The following is a 19,521-nucleotide window of genomic DNA, read 5'->3' as shown; positions in this document are numbered from 1 at the left end:
TGTCTCATCTCCTGGATGAAAAATTATCAACTCTATTAGGTGTAGTCACCCAATATTACCAAGATACCTAACCCTTCGGCCCTGACCCCGCCACTCACTCGCATTGTTACTCCCAGATAAAACTCCCCAACTGGCCACCCACACACACACCGTTACTGTTTCCTTTCATCACCAATATCGACGACTCAACTCGTTATTAGTCTAGCAACTTCCAGACATCACCAATATCGGCAACCGACTTACCTTTTTGAGTGACGGGCGTCCCAACCCCACGCCACATGACCACCTCTAATATATCATCACCACATTCATACTCAGTATACCACACATACATGCACACTTAACCCACATGCAAGTCATTTCAATTTAAAATACTGATAAGCAATCAATATCTCCATGCAGTTTTCAAACACACAATCATACTTATATTGCACACACAAATACACGCACACACAAACACACGCGCACACACACCCCCTTGCTGTTCTCTATCCTACTTCCCCAATCCCTTTCTCTTCCACTCAACAGTTCACCTCTCATTAGCACCTGCACCTCTTTCAAACTCTCCCTTGCTCTCAGTTCCTCTCTTCCCTCACCTCTGCCTTTCTCGCCTCACAGCACTTTTCTCTCTATCACCATCAACCACCACGTAAACCCCTACGCGTCCATCAGAACATGTTCCCTACATTCCTTTCTTCCTCTCTCTCTCTCTCTCTGTATTTCGCCTCCCCTCCTATAACCCGATTTTGGTATGTTTCCCTATCTCCACCTTTCCCCGATAACTACCTAGAGCACACACACACTCTACCTCTCCGCTTAATGCTCGCATCTCTTGTTTCTTCCCTTTATGGTGTTCGTCTAACTTCCACTCTCCTGTACGTATATTGTTTTCTCCCGACTCACCCTTCCCGTATTTGTTTACCTCTCCTCCCACAGATTCCCTTACTCCTCTTCACTCACAGTCCTACTCGAAACTTCCCGTAATCAAAATCCTTCCTTCGCTTTCCTATTCCTTCAGACACCTATTTCCTCCTCTAATTCTTTACACTGTCTCGACAACACTGTTCCCGTACCTATTTACCTGTCCTCCCACAAATTCTACTACTCCTCTTCACTCACAGTCCTAATCGAACCTTCCCGTAACCGATCTCCTTCCTTCGCTTTCCTATTCCGTCAGGCACTTATTTCCTCCTTCAATTTCTTACACTGTCTCGACAACATCATAAAACCTCAAATGCCAAACGTTGTTTCAAAGTTTGCAAGATTGAATTCACACTACAAATTCACCATTTCTATGTTTGAAATTTAAATTCACCATACCTCCAATGTCCATCGTCCTCCACATTGCCATAGCTCACTCCGTCGTCTAACTCGTCTCCTCCTTCTCCAGCTCCCTTTCTTGTCCTCGACCGACTCCTCTCTTCTCGTCTTTTCCTTCTCCGACTCTCTCTCTCAAATCTTCTCTCGACAATCTCCTCTCTTCTCCTCTCGTTTTTCCTTTTTTCTTCTTTTTCTTTTTTTTTTCTTTTCTTCCTTCTATTTATACCCCACCTGCCAATTATCCCATCTGTCCACTCTTATCCCACAATCCATACCGTTCTTTCTCACTCCTCTCCCTCTTTTATACACCCATATATATATATATATCCTTATTGTTATTATTATCATTCATAATAATTTAATTTTTCTTTTACAACCAAAAAAAAAACAGTTATTACATTATTTCCCCCTTGAAAAGAAATTTGGTCCATCAAATTTCGTTTATTATCTCAAAGAGTTGCAGATAGTTACTTCTCATCCTGTCCTCCCGTTCCAACGTTGCTTCCTTATTTGCGTGATGTCGCCATTGTATCTTCACCATAAGTATCATCCTACTTTTCAATTTCCTTTTTTGTCGCTCAAGGACCCTGATCGGTTCCTCTTCGTAGGTCCAGTCCTCCTCCAATGGCAATGACTCATACTGTATAATGTATTTCGGATCAGGGTGATATTTCTGTAATATAGAAATGTGAAATACATCGTGAACCCCGCTATACTGCGGAGGAAGCGCGATTCGGTACGCAACCATATCCACCTTCTCGAGAATCTCAAAAAGGCCTATGGACCGTGGGCTCAACTTCCATTTCTTCCCAAACTTTAACGAACTTTTCATTGAGGACACCTTCAAAAACACATAATCCCCTACCTCAAAGCTCAACTCCCTCCTACGATGAGCTTACTGAACCTTGATAATCTAAACTATAGAAACAAAATTCTTTTTTCTTGCAGTGGTATTGGGGCAAATAACTCCTCTGGTTCTCTCCCTCCTGAGCTTGGAAATTGCCTGAGACTAGAACAACTGTAAGTTTTAGTATTTGGTTTTGCCCATTTCACAAGCAAGATTTCTCTAACACTTTGAATTGCATTTACTTGTTCTAAGAAGCAGATCTTGAGTACTTTATTTTTTTGAGATAAAAGGGTAAGAAATATATTGAGTGTAGGCATCAAGGAGATGTCGCCCATGTACAAAAGATTTACAAATCAAAGAGCATATCTATAATAAAACCAAAATCATCAAGATTACAAAAGTGACGTTCGAGTATGGTGGCCCCAAAAAAGTGAAACCATTTATTCTTGATGTTTTCAAAATTATCCTCTTTACCTTCAAAGGCACGGTTGTTTCTTTCTTTCCATAGGATCCAAAATATTGTAAAGGGAATAAGCCGATAATTCTTGTTTCGTTTGGATAGAAATTCCCAAGTTTTTAATCCACCTTGTATAGTGCCCGCAGTACTCCAGCTGGTGCCAAGTAACCCAAGTGTCATTGACCATAGTTTATGAGTGAAAGGACAAGGTAGTAAGAGATGGTTACAAGACTCAACATCTTCTTTGCAAAGAAAACATCTACTAGCAAGAATAATACCTCTTTTTATGGGATTATCTAAGGTACGAATCGTTTCTTTGGTTGCTTCCCATGTGAAAAAAGAAACCCAAGGAGGGGCAGCACTGTTCCTAATAATTTTTATTGGAAAATTTAGTCTACTTGTTCTGTTGTATGGGGTCAGATATTGGTAGAAAGTCTTGATTGAGAATTTACCATTATTACCAATTGTCCAAGATCTTGAGTACTTTTTAACTATAAACAATCAGTTTTTTTAGCAAAGATATCAAGATCATAAAAACTAGGGTCAGATTTACCAAAATCGAAGATTGTAAGAACTCATGACTATTTTAAGATGATTATACGTTTAGGTTCCTTGTGGTCCATGAAAATGTTTTCTAAGTCTTACTTCGTATAAACATTTATGTTGATACATAAAAAATGTGATAGTTGGAAAAAATTTAGAAAAATAAAATAAAAACTGTAAAAGATTGGAACTTAAATGGAGATGAATTCATAAAATTAAATGTGGAAGCGATTAATAGAGATAGGGTTTACATTTCTTACACAATAATTTAGAATACCCAATAGGGTTACGGGAATGTCTTTTCTAAAAAATAAACAGTAATTAAAGAAATGAAAAGAAGAGCGAATGTAAAAATACCCTATGACAACTTTCACTAGCACTTGAAAGGAGTTCAGGTGATGAATTACTCACAACGCTCTTGCTGATCGGAATCTGGATCTGGATCTAGATCCTGATTCTCTTGATCTGAAATGGTTAATGAAAGGGTGAGTTACACTAATCTAGTAAAAATATCACATTCATCATAGATACGGAAAGCTGAAGATTGGTAAAAATAAAAAAAACAACTAATGAAACTCTTACTTTATTTAAATATCTTTAAACTTGAAGACGTTTGTTTGATACTTACTGTAACGAGTTTTCCAAAAACAACCTATGAACACCAAATCATACTACTTTTCACTTTCATGCATAAGAGAATAAAAGACAGTAATTTTCATTTTTTACATGTTTTCTGGTACTCTTGGGGGTCATAGGGACGTTACTTTCCTACTCGTAAATCCAGTATCCAATTTTACAATTAACCGGTCGTCCGCATATCACATCCGGTAATGGGCGTCAAACATTCAATCGCCTTGATACCCCGTCCGGTATGAGAATGAACCATATCTTCTAAACTTTTTTAGTAAGGGACTTCTCAGTTTCGTTCGACTGAGATAACTTTCACGGTAAGGTTCTTTATTTACCGGGCCCGTTCCCCTTTTCCTGATTAACCAGCAAGTTTTTTACATACAGATTTTAATCAACAAACAACCAACAAACGATATATAAACAAAATAATCAGATAAGTTGATCAGACCATTGAACTATAAATTAAGAACCTGTACTATGCGAAAATCAAGTAAGTAGCACAGTATAGGAAAATAAACAGGAAATTAAGACAATTATGAATTAACTGGTTGCACCTCCACTAGTGGCTTGTAATTATTTTTAGAATTTTTTAAATTTTCACAAAAATACAAAATTATACATCGTTAAGCTCTAATTTACTGTAACGGAGAATAAGACAATGGATCCTTACCCGAATCAGTATTTCAAGACGTCGTGCTGTTTACCACACCTAATAGGTACTGGGTTCTCTGAATGTTTCATGCAGAATTCAAAATACTCGTCACGTATCTGAAAATATCTCAAAAATCTAAAATCACTGTCCAAAACTTTTCGAAAAAACACGATAGAGGACCTCAATTGGCCAGAAAATCACCAAAAATGCCGAATTTGCCGGCAGGGGGTCACCGGGTGCGGCGGCTCCGCCGATCCTTCTTCCCAGCTGAGGTTCCTTCTTCAGCTAATCTGTACATAAAAGGACAGTGAATATAATGATCAAAAAATCGCGTGAAACGGGAATAAAAAATGGGCTCATTGAAGGGATTTTGGGGTTTTGGCTGCTGTCTGCGATTTATGGCTCACCCACTGTCTCTCTTGCTCCGATTCGGGTACAAGGGTACTCGGAATCGAATTCCGAGCAGGTATGGGGAATTTTTACCTTCTTTGGCGGCCGATGGTGGCTACAGTGCGGCGACGGTCGGCGGTCGGCCTTCTTCTCCGGCGCCTGGTTCTTCTTCTCTGGCAAGGATTGGCGGTTAGGGTTTTGGTTCCCAAGCAACGCGAAGTATTTATACTCATCCCGTGTTGATTTGATTCGTCCATTGCGATTGATCTCATCCGTCCAATCTCACATAAAGAGAAAATGAAGTTGGATTGTCCATTGCGATTGATCTTGGTTGTCCGATTGTGTCTAAGGGGGAAATGAATGTAGGCCGTCTATACGCGCGGGATCGATCCTGAGCCGTCTGATTGCAGGACATGTAGATCGTCCACGTGGCCTCCCGCGTGGCACCGACATCAGCGTGCCTTGCCACGCGGTGTGCTCCGATTTGTCAGGATTATTAACTGCGCTGTCTTACATGACTGAATTTTCTCTATTTGTAGTTTGACCATCTGTTACTAATTTTTCTTTAAAAAATACTATATGAATTCAAATTTTCACTCATTTTTTTTTTTAAAATTGCTTTCAGTTATATTCTTACTTATTTTTTTTCAATAATTTAATAAAATTAAATAAAATTAATTTATTTATTTATTTTTTTAAATATTGAAATTGATTTCGGATCAAATTTCGAATTTGGGTATTACAAAAACTACAGCATGATTTTCTATTGGACACGAAATGGGGGATAGTAATAGAACTAGTCGTTAACTCTCAATCATCTAAGTTAGATGCTCTTGGTAAGTACAACATGAATTTGAATATAATAGAATGCTGCTTTTATTAACTTTTAGAAAATTATTTTTATTTATACTTAAGTTAGTACCACACATAATAATAATACGTATGTATAAATACATGTATACATACATGTGCATATACGTATATATGTCTATATCAACTTCTGTACCTATATATGTATCTATGTTTGTTCTCTATTAATAGGCATATACATATTCATACAGAAATGTATATTTACAAAATATAGTGAATATACACACACATATATGGATACATATGTACGTGTATATTTATATATATATATATATATTGTGCGCTTAAAACGATAACTTTATGTATGTACCTACATGTATACTTAGCTATCTATATACTTATTGTTATGTACATATACAAATTAACGAAATAAAAACTAAAACTTTTTCCAATATACCAAGCACGGTCTTAGTGTTTTCCCATGGCAAACCAATATTGCCTCTGTTTCTATTGCTATCAGTAAAGGAATACCTTGGGTATGTTTTCTCAAACACTAGTAAATTATACATTTTCAATTATGTCATTGTGTGCAAATATTTATATATATATATATTCATGTTTACATTGGACTGTGAGTTCTCCCTGTGTTACTTTTGTGCATGCTAAACTCTTATACATGCCTATCCATGTCAGCAAGCACATATGTACACATGTAAATTTTTGTATATATAAACTTTTACTCTAAACTGCTATAGCTACATTCTTCAAATGAATTCTAACAGGAAGCACTTGCAAAATCTTTTACTTTTCTAGTAAGTATATTAGGCAGTTGGAAATTATCTTGTGCAGTAGGTATACATTGCGTGGTATTCTGTTATGGTCCGAAGGAGTGGATCCCCTTACAAGTTCGGTTAATGTAAACTTCTAGATCAAGTTAACTGACTACTTTTATTTTGTTCTGGTTTTTGACATATGATATGAGAATTTGTATTATTTTTCTTGTCTTAAGAGGTAAGTGCAAAACTAATGGAAGTTTGTCATTGCGTGGTATTCTGTTATGGTCCGAAGGAGTGGATCCCCTTACAAGTTCGGTTAATGTAAACTTCTAGATCAAGTTAACTGACTACTTTTATTTTGTTCTGGTTTTTGACATATGATATGAGAATTTGTATTATTTTTCTTGTCTTAAGAGGTAAGTGCAAAACTAATGGAAGTTTGTCTATCACGACAGTTATATAGATAGCTCTGGGGTTCGTGGCGAGATACCTAGAACGTTTTCTAATCTACAGAACTTGGTGACAGTGTAAAGAAATTTGATCATATTATCCAAATAATTGAATTTATTTTAAAACAAGAATTTATCAAAAGATAAATAGAAATTTTGAGAAAATTTATTTATTCATGTCAGCTGGGCATCAGACACTGAACTTACAGGCAGAATTCCTGATTTCATAGGGAATTGGTCGAAGCTTGCTACACTGTAAGTATATTATTTAGTTTTCCTCTTTTGTTTTTTGTGTATAGTTTACTTACTTTTCTTTGTACTCTAAAGCTAATGTCTAACACTGCAGCATAAGTTGGTTATACTCGACTCATAAATGAAGGAGATCAATTCAAACCCTGAATTTTTTAATTGAAAATATAAAGAGAGATCAAGAATTTCCACTATTTCTTCAATTCATGGACCAAATTCAATCTAATGGGATATTTTATTTACATTTTCTTTTCAACCAAGAATGTTTTATAAAAGAGATGTTTTTTATTTCTATTCTTTTTTCGGAGAACATTATTTATTTTTTTCTGATTTAATAAAACAGAAAGAAGAAAATGTGTCTAGTTTTAGGATTATAAAAATTAACTTTCTTCTGAATCAGAAAAGTAGAAAACATATTCGATCTAATCCTTTGTTTAACTTTAGAAAATTCTATTCTTCCAACTGCAAATTTAAGTGGAAAATATGGGAAAATACCATCTTAATTCACTGCTTTCTTATTTCAAAGGCCTGCAAGCTTTACAATCTTTGCTATATATACCTGTTTGTATTCTTTGTAGGAGATTTCAAGGTAACTCTTTTGAAGGTCCTATTCCATCAACATTCTCAAATCTAACTTCGATGACAGAGTTGTGAGTACTTTCCCTTACTGGTCATGTTTATTTTATATCTTGTGTCTATGATCTTAACCTTTCTGTCAAATAAAATTGTAGGAGAATAAGTGATTTGACGAATGGAAGTTCATCGCTGGAGTTTATAAAAGATTTGAAATCCCTAAGTATCCTGTATGAAAACATAAATCGACTCCATTGGGCATCTTACTATTATGCTTTTTTCTTCTTTTTGCTTCACTCTTACAACCTGATAATTACATGTCCTGCAGAGTACTAAGGAACAACAATATTTCTGATTCAATTCCACCCAACATTGGCGAATTCCAGAATTTGACACAACTGTAAGTTGTTCCTCTTGATGAGTAACTACTTATATATACTAAAGATGGAAAGTTAAATTTGTACTAAAAATTTAAAGCAAATTTACGAATGAGAGCACGGGATGGGCAAGTCAGATTTGTTTCTTTTAATATATTGTTAACTAGTTATGTTTATTAACTTTGGAAGTGTAATCTGTCCATTCCTCAGAGATTTGAGTTTCAACAATTTGACTGGAGATATCCCAGCCGCGCTTTTCAATATGAGCAGACTTCGTCACTTGTAAGATGCTACTATCCTTAATTATGTCATGCACTTGCACACAAGTACTTGCATCCTGAAGAAAGTATTTTTGCTCTAATTGTCAGGTTTCTAGGGAATAATAGGTTGAATGGATCCTTGCCTGCCCAAAAGAGTTCGTCACTCCTCGCCATGTGAGTACATCTAACATGGCTATTGGCATCTCAAAATGCTTTAAAATTGAAGTTATTTTTCTCAAAATTCAATTAAACAGATCTTTTGCTATCTTAAAGAGCAGATTTCTGGTGAAATATGGAAACATGGAAGGTGCTGAGCTTATATGGATCAATATCATTTCAATGAGTCTTAAATCAAATGCATTTAGTAATTCCTATTTGGAATGTCCACTTGAAATTATTTTCTTATTAAATTGGCAATTACAGAGATGTATCATACAACAATCTAGCTGGAACACTTCCTTCTTGGGTTCATGAACAAAATTTGCAAGTGTAAGTCTTCAAATGATAATTCTTATTTCTGATTTTGTTTCATGATTTATTGCCAGCCGATTTCTAGTTTAATATTCCTAATGACCAGAAGTTTAGTAATGAATAGAAAAATGGACGAATTCTGGTTGCATTTTAATGGTTTGGGTAAAAATGGTAAATCCTTGTCTTGGCATGAGGTCTGATGCAGTAATGAATCACTGATCCAATGGTAAATCCTTGCCTAGGTTAGATGGCTTTACTCTCCAATTCTATGTTAAACAGGTGGTATGAGGAGCTGTCATTAATGACAATAGACAAGATATCGAGTAGAATAGCACAGATAATATATTAAATAAGAAATATGTCTGTCTTCTACTATGGTGTTCATTGGAGTTAGCACAAGGAGGTTTGTATGTAAAATATTATTTTAATGATCTTAAGACGATAGTTCTGAGAACGGTGCTTCAATTTTCCCTTTGGTTAGCTATTTGAGAAATAAAGAGGGCTCTTAAGGTAGATTGCTGTTTTTTCGCTTGGGAGAGTATTCTATGAAAAAATGGCTCTCTGGGTTACCATAGTTTATTTGGCAAGGAGAATGCTGTGACTGAAAATCATCTTTGAATTCCTTGATGTTGGGATTTCAACCATCAAATTAAATGGTAGTAATTCAATTCCCACCATCAAAGAATTCAAGGTGGTATGCTAGTAACTTAAACATAACAAGATATGTTCTAGTTAAACATAATAAGTCTAAGGAAAATTAGAACTAGGAACTAACTAGGAAACTGAATAATAATTGAATCAAACACATCGTAGGAGATAGATGCTTGCATGCCCTTGATTGTTGGTTTAACAGTTGCAACAAGGGAGATGGCGGAAGCCTCATAGAAGATAGTCTATTTGCAAAAACCCCCCTCGCCCATGATGCTTTAAATAAAAAAATTTTTACACATACTTGAAGGGCATCTTCTGTGGTGTATGCTCAACACAGATTTGGGCTTTTATCCAACATTCTTATCAGTGACGAAACTAACGTGGAAATCTTTAATGCCAATACGAATGCAGGAACCTAGTTGTCAACAACTTCACTGTGGAAAGCTCGGAAAACAGGTCATTTTCTTGGTGCTATAATTTGTTTGGATGCTTTTGAATTGACCCTATCTTTAACTTGATGTATTTGCCTACCTAAACCAACTGGAGTCTGTGGCATTGCTATGAGTGATCTTGCTATTATTTTCTTCTCAGAGAATTGATGTCAGTGTTTTTTGTGTGTATAACAGACTAATTTTCCCCTTAACTCTGTTAGAGAAGTATTTTAGTTAAGTTTTCCTGTGTAGTGGTTTAATTGACTGCTTCGATGATTGTTTTTAACTTGTTAGCATTTAATTTAACAAACTGATACTGTCTTGCGTTTCCATTTTTCATTTAATGTTATGTACATTTTACCATATGTAATTTTCAAAATTAACTGCAAAAATATTAAGAGAAAATTTAGGAGGAAAATAGGAAGGAAAAGAATGTTTTGATGTGAGAAGACATAGGAGAAAAAATAGGTAGAGAAATATATGCTAGAATCATAAAAAAAGGGAAATTTTCCTTTATTATTTAGAGTATTTTTTTGGATTTTAAGGGATATCAACTGGGTATCATAAGTTGCAGAATAATGTGGAAGAAAACTATAAATAAAAATTTAGTCTTTCTTCATGATATCAGAGCATGATTCTCTCACCCATCTAACCTAAAACCCATTTGACGTGCCAAAATATGAAACGACTAGCCATCTCCTAAGTTCAAAGTCGAAAAAGCGTGAATCCAACAGCAAACATTCCACTAGGGAACAATAACATGGAGAATTCGGCAATGTCCATTGCTGGACATAAACGACCAAAACTTACCTTGGTAGCAATTCGTCCTGATGTTTATGTCTGGGACAGGAAAGGAGGACCACCTCACAGGAGCCACTGATCCACTGGCCATCAACAACCCAAGATATCAGGTATGGAAGGCTGAAGGCTGTGTGATCATGTCATGGCTTATTAACCTGATGACGAATAAGATAGGAGAAAATTTTCTTCTGTTCAAGACGGGGAAGGATATTTGGGATGCTAGCTGTGAAACTTTCTCAAAGACAGACAACACATAGGAGCTTTTTGCAGTGGAGAGTATGCTCCACAACCTGCAACAGGGAGACCTGACCGTGATTCAGTACTTCAATGCCCTGTTGCGGAATTGGCAGCTGCTCGACTTGTATGAGGAACAAAGGTGGAACTGTTCCAGAGATGGGCTCCAGTACAGACGAATCATGGAGAAGAAGAGGCTGTACAAATTCCTTTTTGGCCTCAACGTAGAACTGGACAAAGTTCGGGGAAGGATTTTAGGAACCAGACCAATTCTCAGGATCTGCAAGGCCTTTGCTGAAGTATGTCTGGAGGAAAGCCAGGACAAAGGTAATGGTTGGGAACTGACTACCAGTCTCGGCTCCAGAAAGCTTGGCATTTTCTGTTTAGGGGCCACACACAGTGTCACAGGAACGAAGCAGAAAAGGGCTTTGATGCGAGCTTTGCGAGAGATCCAACCACTCTTGCTGGAAAATCTATTGTCGGCCAGTTGAAGGAAAGAAAACTGAAACCCAAGAGACAGAAAGAGACGAGGAAATCTGGAGAGAGAAATCAGAGGGAATGTGGCTGGTCTGGTGGACGTGGATGCTGAGGGAAAAATAGATGAGCAGAAGATGGTATTCAGTAAGAAGCATTGGAATATTTAAATAACTTAATGAGTGCCCATCAACTAACACTAGCAACAGGTACTGGATCATATCTCATTCAGATAACCTAACTGATGCTCCATTTAGTCCTTAAAATTCAGTTAATGCGTGGATTGTCACAAAGTTTCAGATTACATGACTGGTAATCTAAAGTTGTTCAAGACATATGAACTATGTCAAGCAAAAATCTATATCAAAATTGCAGACAGATCTTTATCAAATGGTAGTTGAAAAAGGCATTGTATGTTTATATAAAAATATAGAATTAAACCCTGTGTTCTATGTTCCTGAATTAAGTTGCAATTTATTGTTAGCAAGCAAATTAACTCGAGAATTGAGAGTTATTGCTAAATTTGGTTCCACCATGGTTGAATTTTAAGATTATGCTCGGGGAAGACGATTGACAATGTTGAAATGCATTCAGGGCTCTATATCCTCGAAAGCAATTATTCTTAAGAATCTTCATTCTTTGAATTCTCCTGTTTTACCTCATGTAATGATTAGTGCATTTATATTATCGCACTATTTTTTTTTAAATAAAAAATATGAGGTATATATATTAACAGGGTACCAAAGAGGTACTACCCACGTACAAAAAAATTACAATCGTGTTAGAGTATTAATGATATTTCCAAAATTTTAATCCCTAATTTTGTTATGCCCAGTAATATAGAACCAAAAACATGGAACCACCTATCTCTCAACTTATAAGTCAAATTCTTTACTCTCAAAAGGTCAATAGTTAATCTCTTTTCGTATAATCAAAAAATAGTCAATGGAATCAAATTAGTACATTCTTTTTTTCTTATATAATCCACCCCAAGCCAAAATTTCCTCCCTAACAATTACCTGTCATCACCCAATTAATCTCTAAAAGCCCATAAATCATGCACCACATATCATAAGTCACATGACACCATAAAAGAAGATGGTTACATGACTCCTTTGCATTCATACATAGGTAACATCTGTTGACAAGAATATGGCCTCTAGACATCAGCTTGTTACCCTCTGTTTGAATAAATTTTAGTGATAGGTAATTAGTGTATGACAATAACAGTGATTAGATGATAATGATACAGAATGGCAATGGTAAAATTTTTTATATTTGGATGATTGCGTGTTAATGTATGTTAATAGCAACGGTTTGTTTGGATGATAAGATAATATAGTTGTATTTTTAGTTAAATTATTAATTTACCCCTACCTATTATATGTAATAGTAAATAGTATATAAGAAATATGTAATTAAAAAAAAATTATATAAGAATATAATTAAATTTGTATTTAAATAAATAATTATTACACATAATCAAATTAAATTTTTATATTTGATAAAATAAATAGTTATTATTTATATTATCATATTAATTTAATTTTAATAAAAATAAAATTATTTACATATTAAAAACAAATGGTTGTAATTATATACTATTATATTAAATCTAAAATTATTTCGATAAATAAAAAATTAAAATGTATTTGAAATAATCACATATAATGAGTTAATTTGAGAAAAAGAGAAGAAAAATAAGGTTTTTATTTGAAGGCGTAACTGGAATTAAGTATATTTTATGAGGGTATAACGGAAAAAAAATTATTTGTCGGTCACGTACCACCGATTCGATGGTTTTAAAATTCATCTCAAATTTATTAGTCGGATACCATTTACTACTATTTCATCAAGTTGGAAGTTGAAACGAATATGATTTTTTCACGTTCGTGGAGTACCATACAATAATTGATTATCATTTACCACGATCCACGTTAATGATCAGTATACATTCCCTACTGGCCTCCCAAGCGAAAAAAACTATTTTAGGAGGTGTTTTTGATTTCAATATCTGTTTAATCGGGAAATTGTGGCTCCTTTCAGACCTTTCCCTCCTAATATGGTTGTAGTAAGACGTAACAAAAAAATTTTCATTCTGACTCAACTTCCATAGCACCTGATCTGGTTCATTATTAAGCTGTTGGAACTCCAGAAGATGCAGAAGAGCTTCATACTCCTGAACCTCCCCATCATTCAAATTTCTGGAAACATTCACCTCCCAAGCCCTGCTGCCATTGCTTTCCTTGTAAGTCTTCTTTACAACCATGTTTCTAGATTGTGTGATTGCAAAAATACTTGGCAATCGGCTCATACACTCATCCAACCAGAATCTGATTCTGTCACACTCCCAATTTTCCACTGAGTGCACTCCTCAAAACAAGGCCACTCCATAAAGATTTTCCTCCACAGCCCTATTCCATGTTGTCTTCTAATTCTGTCTCGCTCCACCTCACCTCAATAATCGTCCTCCACATCCTGTCTTTCTCATTTAAATATCTCCACAACCACTTTTTAAGAAAGGCCACATTCATCTCTACAAGGAATCTAATGTCCAATCCACCTTGATTGAATGGGTTTTTGACTTCACCCCAATTAACCAAATGATATCTCCTATTCCCCTCCTCATCGCCCCGTGAAAAAGGCATTTGATTGCTTCCAACCTTCTAGCAACCTTTATTGGAATCGTGAGGGTAGAAAAATAATAAGTGGGGAGGTTAACAAATGTACTTTTGATTAGAGTGTATCTACCTCCCTTGGATAGGAAATTTCTCTTCCAATCGACAAGTCTTCTTTCAAACATCTCTATCACTAGCTTACATGATTTCATGTCTTTGTGCTTTGCCCCAAGTGGAACTCCCAGGTATTTGATTGGGAGCTTGACCATCTTACACCCTAGTACCTTAGCCAGCTGGTTTTCATCCTCCTTATCCCCCAAATCTGACAGTCTCAGATTTCTTCAAATTAATATTTAGTCCTGAGACAGCTTGGAAGCATAAAAGGATGCATCTTAGGTGTCGCAGAATACCCACATCTGGTTGGCAGAAAATCAAGTGTCATAAGCAAAAAATAGATGTGATATTTCAAGCAAATTGACACCTCTACCCACTGAAACACTTTTTACCAACTGGAGCTCCTTGGCCTTCAACATCAATCCATTTAATGCTTCCATTACAATAATAAATAGGGATAAAGGATCCCCCTGAAATGTGAGATATAAGATAGAATCAAGTACCAACAAAGAAGGGGTTGATCCCTTCGCTTCGGGATCCCCCGTTACTCCACTGCTGCCTTCCCCTGATTCATTCTAGAGGGTGGGCGGACCAACAATCTATAGTGTAGAGGGCTGGCTCATCAATCGAGTACTGTTCATGTGCCCTTTTTCTCTTAGTCGCTAATAGAAGAGAGCTGCACAATCAATAATTAGAGTGCCTGGGCATACCAACATCCAATACCTATTCCTCAAGAGGGAAATTCCTCGCGCATAATTAAGGGAGCCATTGAAAGGTGACTGAAAGACCAGATACAGGGACAGCCTGAGCCAATGATAGACACCAACAGCAGATAATAAAAGAGCATATCCCCCGAAGGGAAAAAGTTTACCAATAAAATCTCGATTCAACATAAGCATAAGCTTGTGATGCTAAGAATAAGAAGGAAGGCTAGCTATATGCGTAACACATGCCAGTAGACCCTAGAATAACAAGTGGAAGTCATTTTATATGACAATCTGGATTATAAGGCCCTTATTTTAACCTTTAATCCACTTTCAAGGTCCCTGCTAGTTAGGTTATGAAAAAATAAGTTTTTTGACAGTTAAGTTCATTTAGTTCGGTATAATTTTTGTCGGAGACCCCTAGAAGAAGTGAAGAAAGTTGACGGTCCCTCATTGATGAGCACCGCAAATGAAGTGGTTATCATGCAAGAATGCATCCATCTTCTCCATATGAATCCGAAGCCCATCCTACCTATCATATAATCCACAAAATCCCAGCTAATATGGTCATAAGCTTTCTCCATGTCGAGCTTACCAATCAATTCCTCATTACATCCCGAAACCAACTCATCTACCACTTCATTTGCTGTCAAGACAGCATCTAAAATCTGTCTGCCTTCCACAAAAGCATGCTGACATTCCCCCAACAACTTTCCAATGAACTTTAGATAATCTTCTGGGTAGCACTTTAGTTATAAGTTTGTAGATACAACCCACCAAACTAATTGGTCTAAAGTCATGGATATCATTTGCACCTTTCCTTTTTATAATGAGGATAAAAAAAAATAGAGTTCATAGATTTTACGAATTTACCTATCTCATGCAATTCATTAAACATCTCCACCACATCATCCTCAATAACATACTAGAATTCTTGTAAGAATTTCATATTGAAGCCATCCGGTCCCAGGGCTTTATCACCATTGCTTAATTTCAAGCTCTCATATATTTCTTCCTCAGTAAATTCGGACTCTAACATCTGTCTACTGCCAGCTGCCAAACTTTTAAAATTAAGACCATCAAGTTTAAGCCTTTTTTGGAAATCTTCCTCATACAGCCCAGCAAAATAAGTGTGGGCAGCAGTCCTCATTTCATTATTTCTTTTTACTCTAGCTTCATCAATTCACATCTCCTCAATGTAATTGCATCTCTGTAGTGGCTAGCCAGTGTATGGAAGTATTTGGTGTTTCGGTCCCCATCCTTCAACCATTTCTCTCTAGATTTATGTTTCCAAGAGTGCTCCTCAGAAAATATTATATTGGCCAGTTTCACCCTCAGGCAGTCTCTTCTATAGCTTTCTGAGCTATCCAGACCACTCACCCCTTCTTATCCAACTCACTGGCTTCACGCATCAAGGTGTTGAACTCCTTCCCATCTTTCATCCTTTCATCTTTAGCCAAGGATTTAACAAGATCTTAAACTTGTGCACGATCCTGTGACTGGCTTTGCCCTGAACAGTGGAGTTTTTTCATTTATCTTTTACAAGGAGCTTATCCACCCTTAACCACTTATTTCAAGGTTGAATGGGGTAGGTCCCCATTGAGTAACCTCAACTTCGAAACAGATCGGGAAGTGGTTAGAGATGGATCGTGGCAAGAGCTTCTGGCAAACACCTGCAAGCTGCAACAAAAACCTGGGAAATAACATGAAACGGTCTATCTGAGACCAAGAAGGGATCCTTCTCTGATTAGAACAGGTCCACTGCCCTCCAACCAGTGGCATATCCACCAACTCCAATCTATCCAGCACCTCACTGAATTCCGTAGCCCCAGCAACAGAAAAACTAGATCCACTTCTCTCCTCCCTCCTCAATACCATGTTAAAATCCCTCCCCTCCCCCCACCCTCGCAACTCAATTGTCACCCCATTTTTGTTTGCATTCTTCTAACTCCCTCCATAGCAACCCCCTCTCCTCACTGTTACCACGACCATACACCCCAGTGAATACCCATTCCTCCCCTCCCATGTTATTTTTGAAAAGAATATACAGTGTGGTCTCAACCCTCAACATTTTCACACACTGAAATCTCTCATCCCTCCACAAAATCACGACCACCTTGTCACTCCTTTAGTTGGGATATAGATGTACTGTAAATTAGGATATCCAAACTTTAGTTACCTACAACGACTTGTTCTCTCATTATTCACCGATAAAAATTCTACGAATTTTAGTATGATATATGTCAACTTGTAAAGCACACACAGAATACATAATAGGTACAACCCTATAACCTTTTTCTTTGGTACAGAGTGATGTATGAGGACCATCAAGAATGAAAAATATTTTTGGGGTTAGATGGTTTGTTTTATTTGTAGATAATTATACTAGAGTTAGCTGAATATACTTAATGGGAGAAAAGTTGACAATCGGGGAAATATTTCAAAAGCTCAATAACATGATTCAAACCCAATTTCATACTAAAACCCAAATCCTTAGAATGGACAATGCCAAAGAATACTTCAAACTCACTCTTGGAAGTTATCTTGAACACTAAGGCATTGTACATCAAAGCTCATGCATTGATACACCTTAATAAAATGGAGTAGTTAAGAGAAAGAACTGTCGCATCTTTGAGGTTGACAGATCACTTATTTTTTCAGCAAATGTACCAAATCATTTCTGGGGATGCCACCTATCTAATCAATAGAATGCCATCCCAAGTATTAGAATTCCTAACTCCAGTCCAAGAAATACTCACAACCTACCCACATAATAAAATCATTTCGTTAATTCTATTAAAAATCTTTAGATGGACTGTATTTATTCATATTTATCCACAACACTGCAGTAAGTTGGATTTAAAATAAGTCAAGTGCATTTTTTAGGGTACCAAAAGGGATATAAATGCTATTCATCTACAAACAAACGGTTTTATACTTCAATGGATGTAATATTCTTTGAACAGTAACCATTTTATTTCAAATCTGACACTCAGAGGGAGAGAAACCAAGAAGAATATCATGTTTTGGATTACTGGGAACAAATGGGGGAACATGACCAATCTATGGAGCCACAAAACATCTTTCAGGGAAGTCCTATTCCACCTCTTGAACAGTTTCTGAGCTTGAATCATGGATTCTAGAACCTGCACCTACCTTGGAAACTTCCTAAGAGAATCCATCAAATCAGAATGGAGAAATCATTGTTTACTCCAAAAGAAAGAAAAAGAGAGAGGATATAGTACAGCAACTTCCTGAGCACAGCCAAGAATCTCCTCCATACGAGGGTTTCAACTCACAATTAGAGTATACTGAATATGAAACAATCAGAGATGATCGTCCAGTTGTACTAAGGAAAAGGGTAAGATCTTAAACGAGTCATCCATTATGCAATTTTGTATCTTATGCAAAATTATCACCTCAATTTCAAACGTTTGTTACAACACTGGACAACACTCATATTCCTAAGACAATTTAGGAAACTATCAATATTCCAAATTGGAAGATGGTTGTATTTGAAGAAATGAGAATCTTTAAAATTTTGACACTTGCGAACTAACAAAATTACTAGATGGAAAACAAACAGTAGGATGTAGGTGAGTCTTTATGGTGAAGTATAAGGCTGATGGAAAATTGACATGCTAAAGGCTCGATTGGGTGCAACACATTCATATGACATTGATTATCAAGAGACATTTGCTCTAGTTGCTAAACTAAACATAACACAAGTACTGTTATCTCTGGCAGCAAATCTCAATTGACCGTTTTACCAATGAGTTGTAAAGAATGCTTTCTTGAATGGTGAGCTTACAAAAGAATGAAACAAGGATATTCCCTCAGTCTTTGAACAAGCTAATATGAATAAAGTCTGCAAGTTGAAGAATTCTCTATGTAGTTTGAAGCAATGTCCTAGAGCGTGGTTTGTTAGATTCAATAAAGTAGTTAAAAATGTAGATATACAGTGTCTGACAGATCATGCATTATTTGTGGAACACTTCCAAACATAAAAGATTACAACACTTACGTCTATGAGGATGGTATAGGAATAAAAGGGAATGATGAAGAAAAAATCATGAAACTCAAAAGAATCCTTGTCTCTGAATTCAAGACTAAAGATCTAGAAAATCTAAAATACTTCCTTGGGATAGAAGTAACTTGATCCAAAAAGGGAATTACTGTGTCAAAAAGAAAATATGTAATTGATTTGCTTAACAAAACTGAAATGAGTGGATGCAAGCTAGTAGGCACTTCAAATATCAAGTTTGGGATACAAGGGGAAGTCCTCTAGTAGACAAAGGATAATATCAGAAATTGGTGAGGAAGCTACTATATTTTTTGCACACTATGCCAAATACAGTATTCCTAGGGAGTAATATAAGTTAGTTTATGAATAATTTAACGAAGGAACACTTAGGGGCTATGAATCGAATCTTGAGATACTTATGACTCAAGGGAAAGGATCATTCTTTGGAAAAAGTACAATTCACTAATGCTGACTGGGCATGATAAATCACTAAAAGGAGATCAATCTCAAGATATTGCTCATATGTATAAGGTAACTTAGTGACATGGTAGAGCATAAGACAACCTATGGTGTCTCAAAGTAGTACTGAGGTAGAATTCAAGGCAATGACATTAGGAATACGTAAAAGAGTATGACTCTCACATGTGCTGAAGGAATTATAGTTGA

The 19,521-nt window shown here is 36.2% G+C and overlaps 1 protein-coding gene across 4 annotated transcripts in view; it reads left to right on the top strand.

Moving 5' to 3' along the window:
• The window catches only part of LOC110817414 (putative LRR receptor-like serine/threonine-protein kinase At1g56130), a 35,311-nt gene that overhangs the window by 5,904 nt on the left and 9,886 nt on the right, over nt 1-19,521 (top strand). For 2 of the 4 annotated variants that reach the window (XM_088221117.1, XM_088221120.1), the window contains 10 exons: nt 2,269-2,340; nt 6,881-6,952; nt 7,058-7,129; nt 7,702-7,773; nt 7,855-7,926; nt 8,025-8,096; nt 8,284-8,355; nt 8,442-8,507; nt 8,757-8,822; nt 9,867-9,911. In XM_088221117.1, the coding sequence (XP_088077243.1) occupies nt 2,269-2,340; nt 6,881-6,952; nt 7,058-7,129; nt 7,702-7,773; nt 7,855-7,926; nt 8,025-8,096; nt 8,284-8,355; nt 8,442-8,507; nt 8,757-8,822; nt 9,867-9,911 (681 nt within the window). The remainder of the gene's footprint in view (nt 1-2,268; nt 2,341-6,880; nt 6,953-7,057; nt 7,130-7,701; nt 7,774-7,854; nt 7,927-8,024; nt 8,097-8,283; nt 8,356-8,441; nt 8,508-8,756; nt 8,823-9,866; nt 9,912-19,521) is intronic. The other 2 variants (XM_088221118.1, XM_088221119.1) reach the window with 2 other exon arrangements.

Source organism: Carica papaya, chromosome 5 (assembly GCF_054855325.1).
Source record: "Carica papaya isolate Zhongbai chromosome 5, ASM5485532v1, whole genome shotgun sequence".
Taxonomy (NCBI): Eukaryota; Viridiplantae; Streptophyta; class Magnoliopsida; order Brassicales; family Caricaceae; genus Carica; species Carica papaya.
The sequence above is the reverse complement of the archived record's forward strand: the minus strand, read 5'-3'. Positions and strand labels throughout refer to the sequence as shown.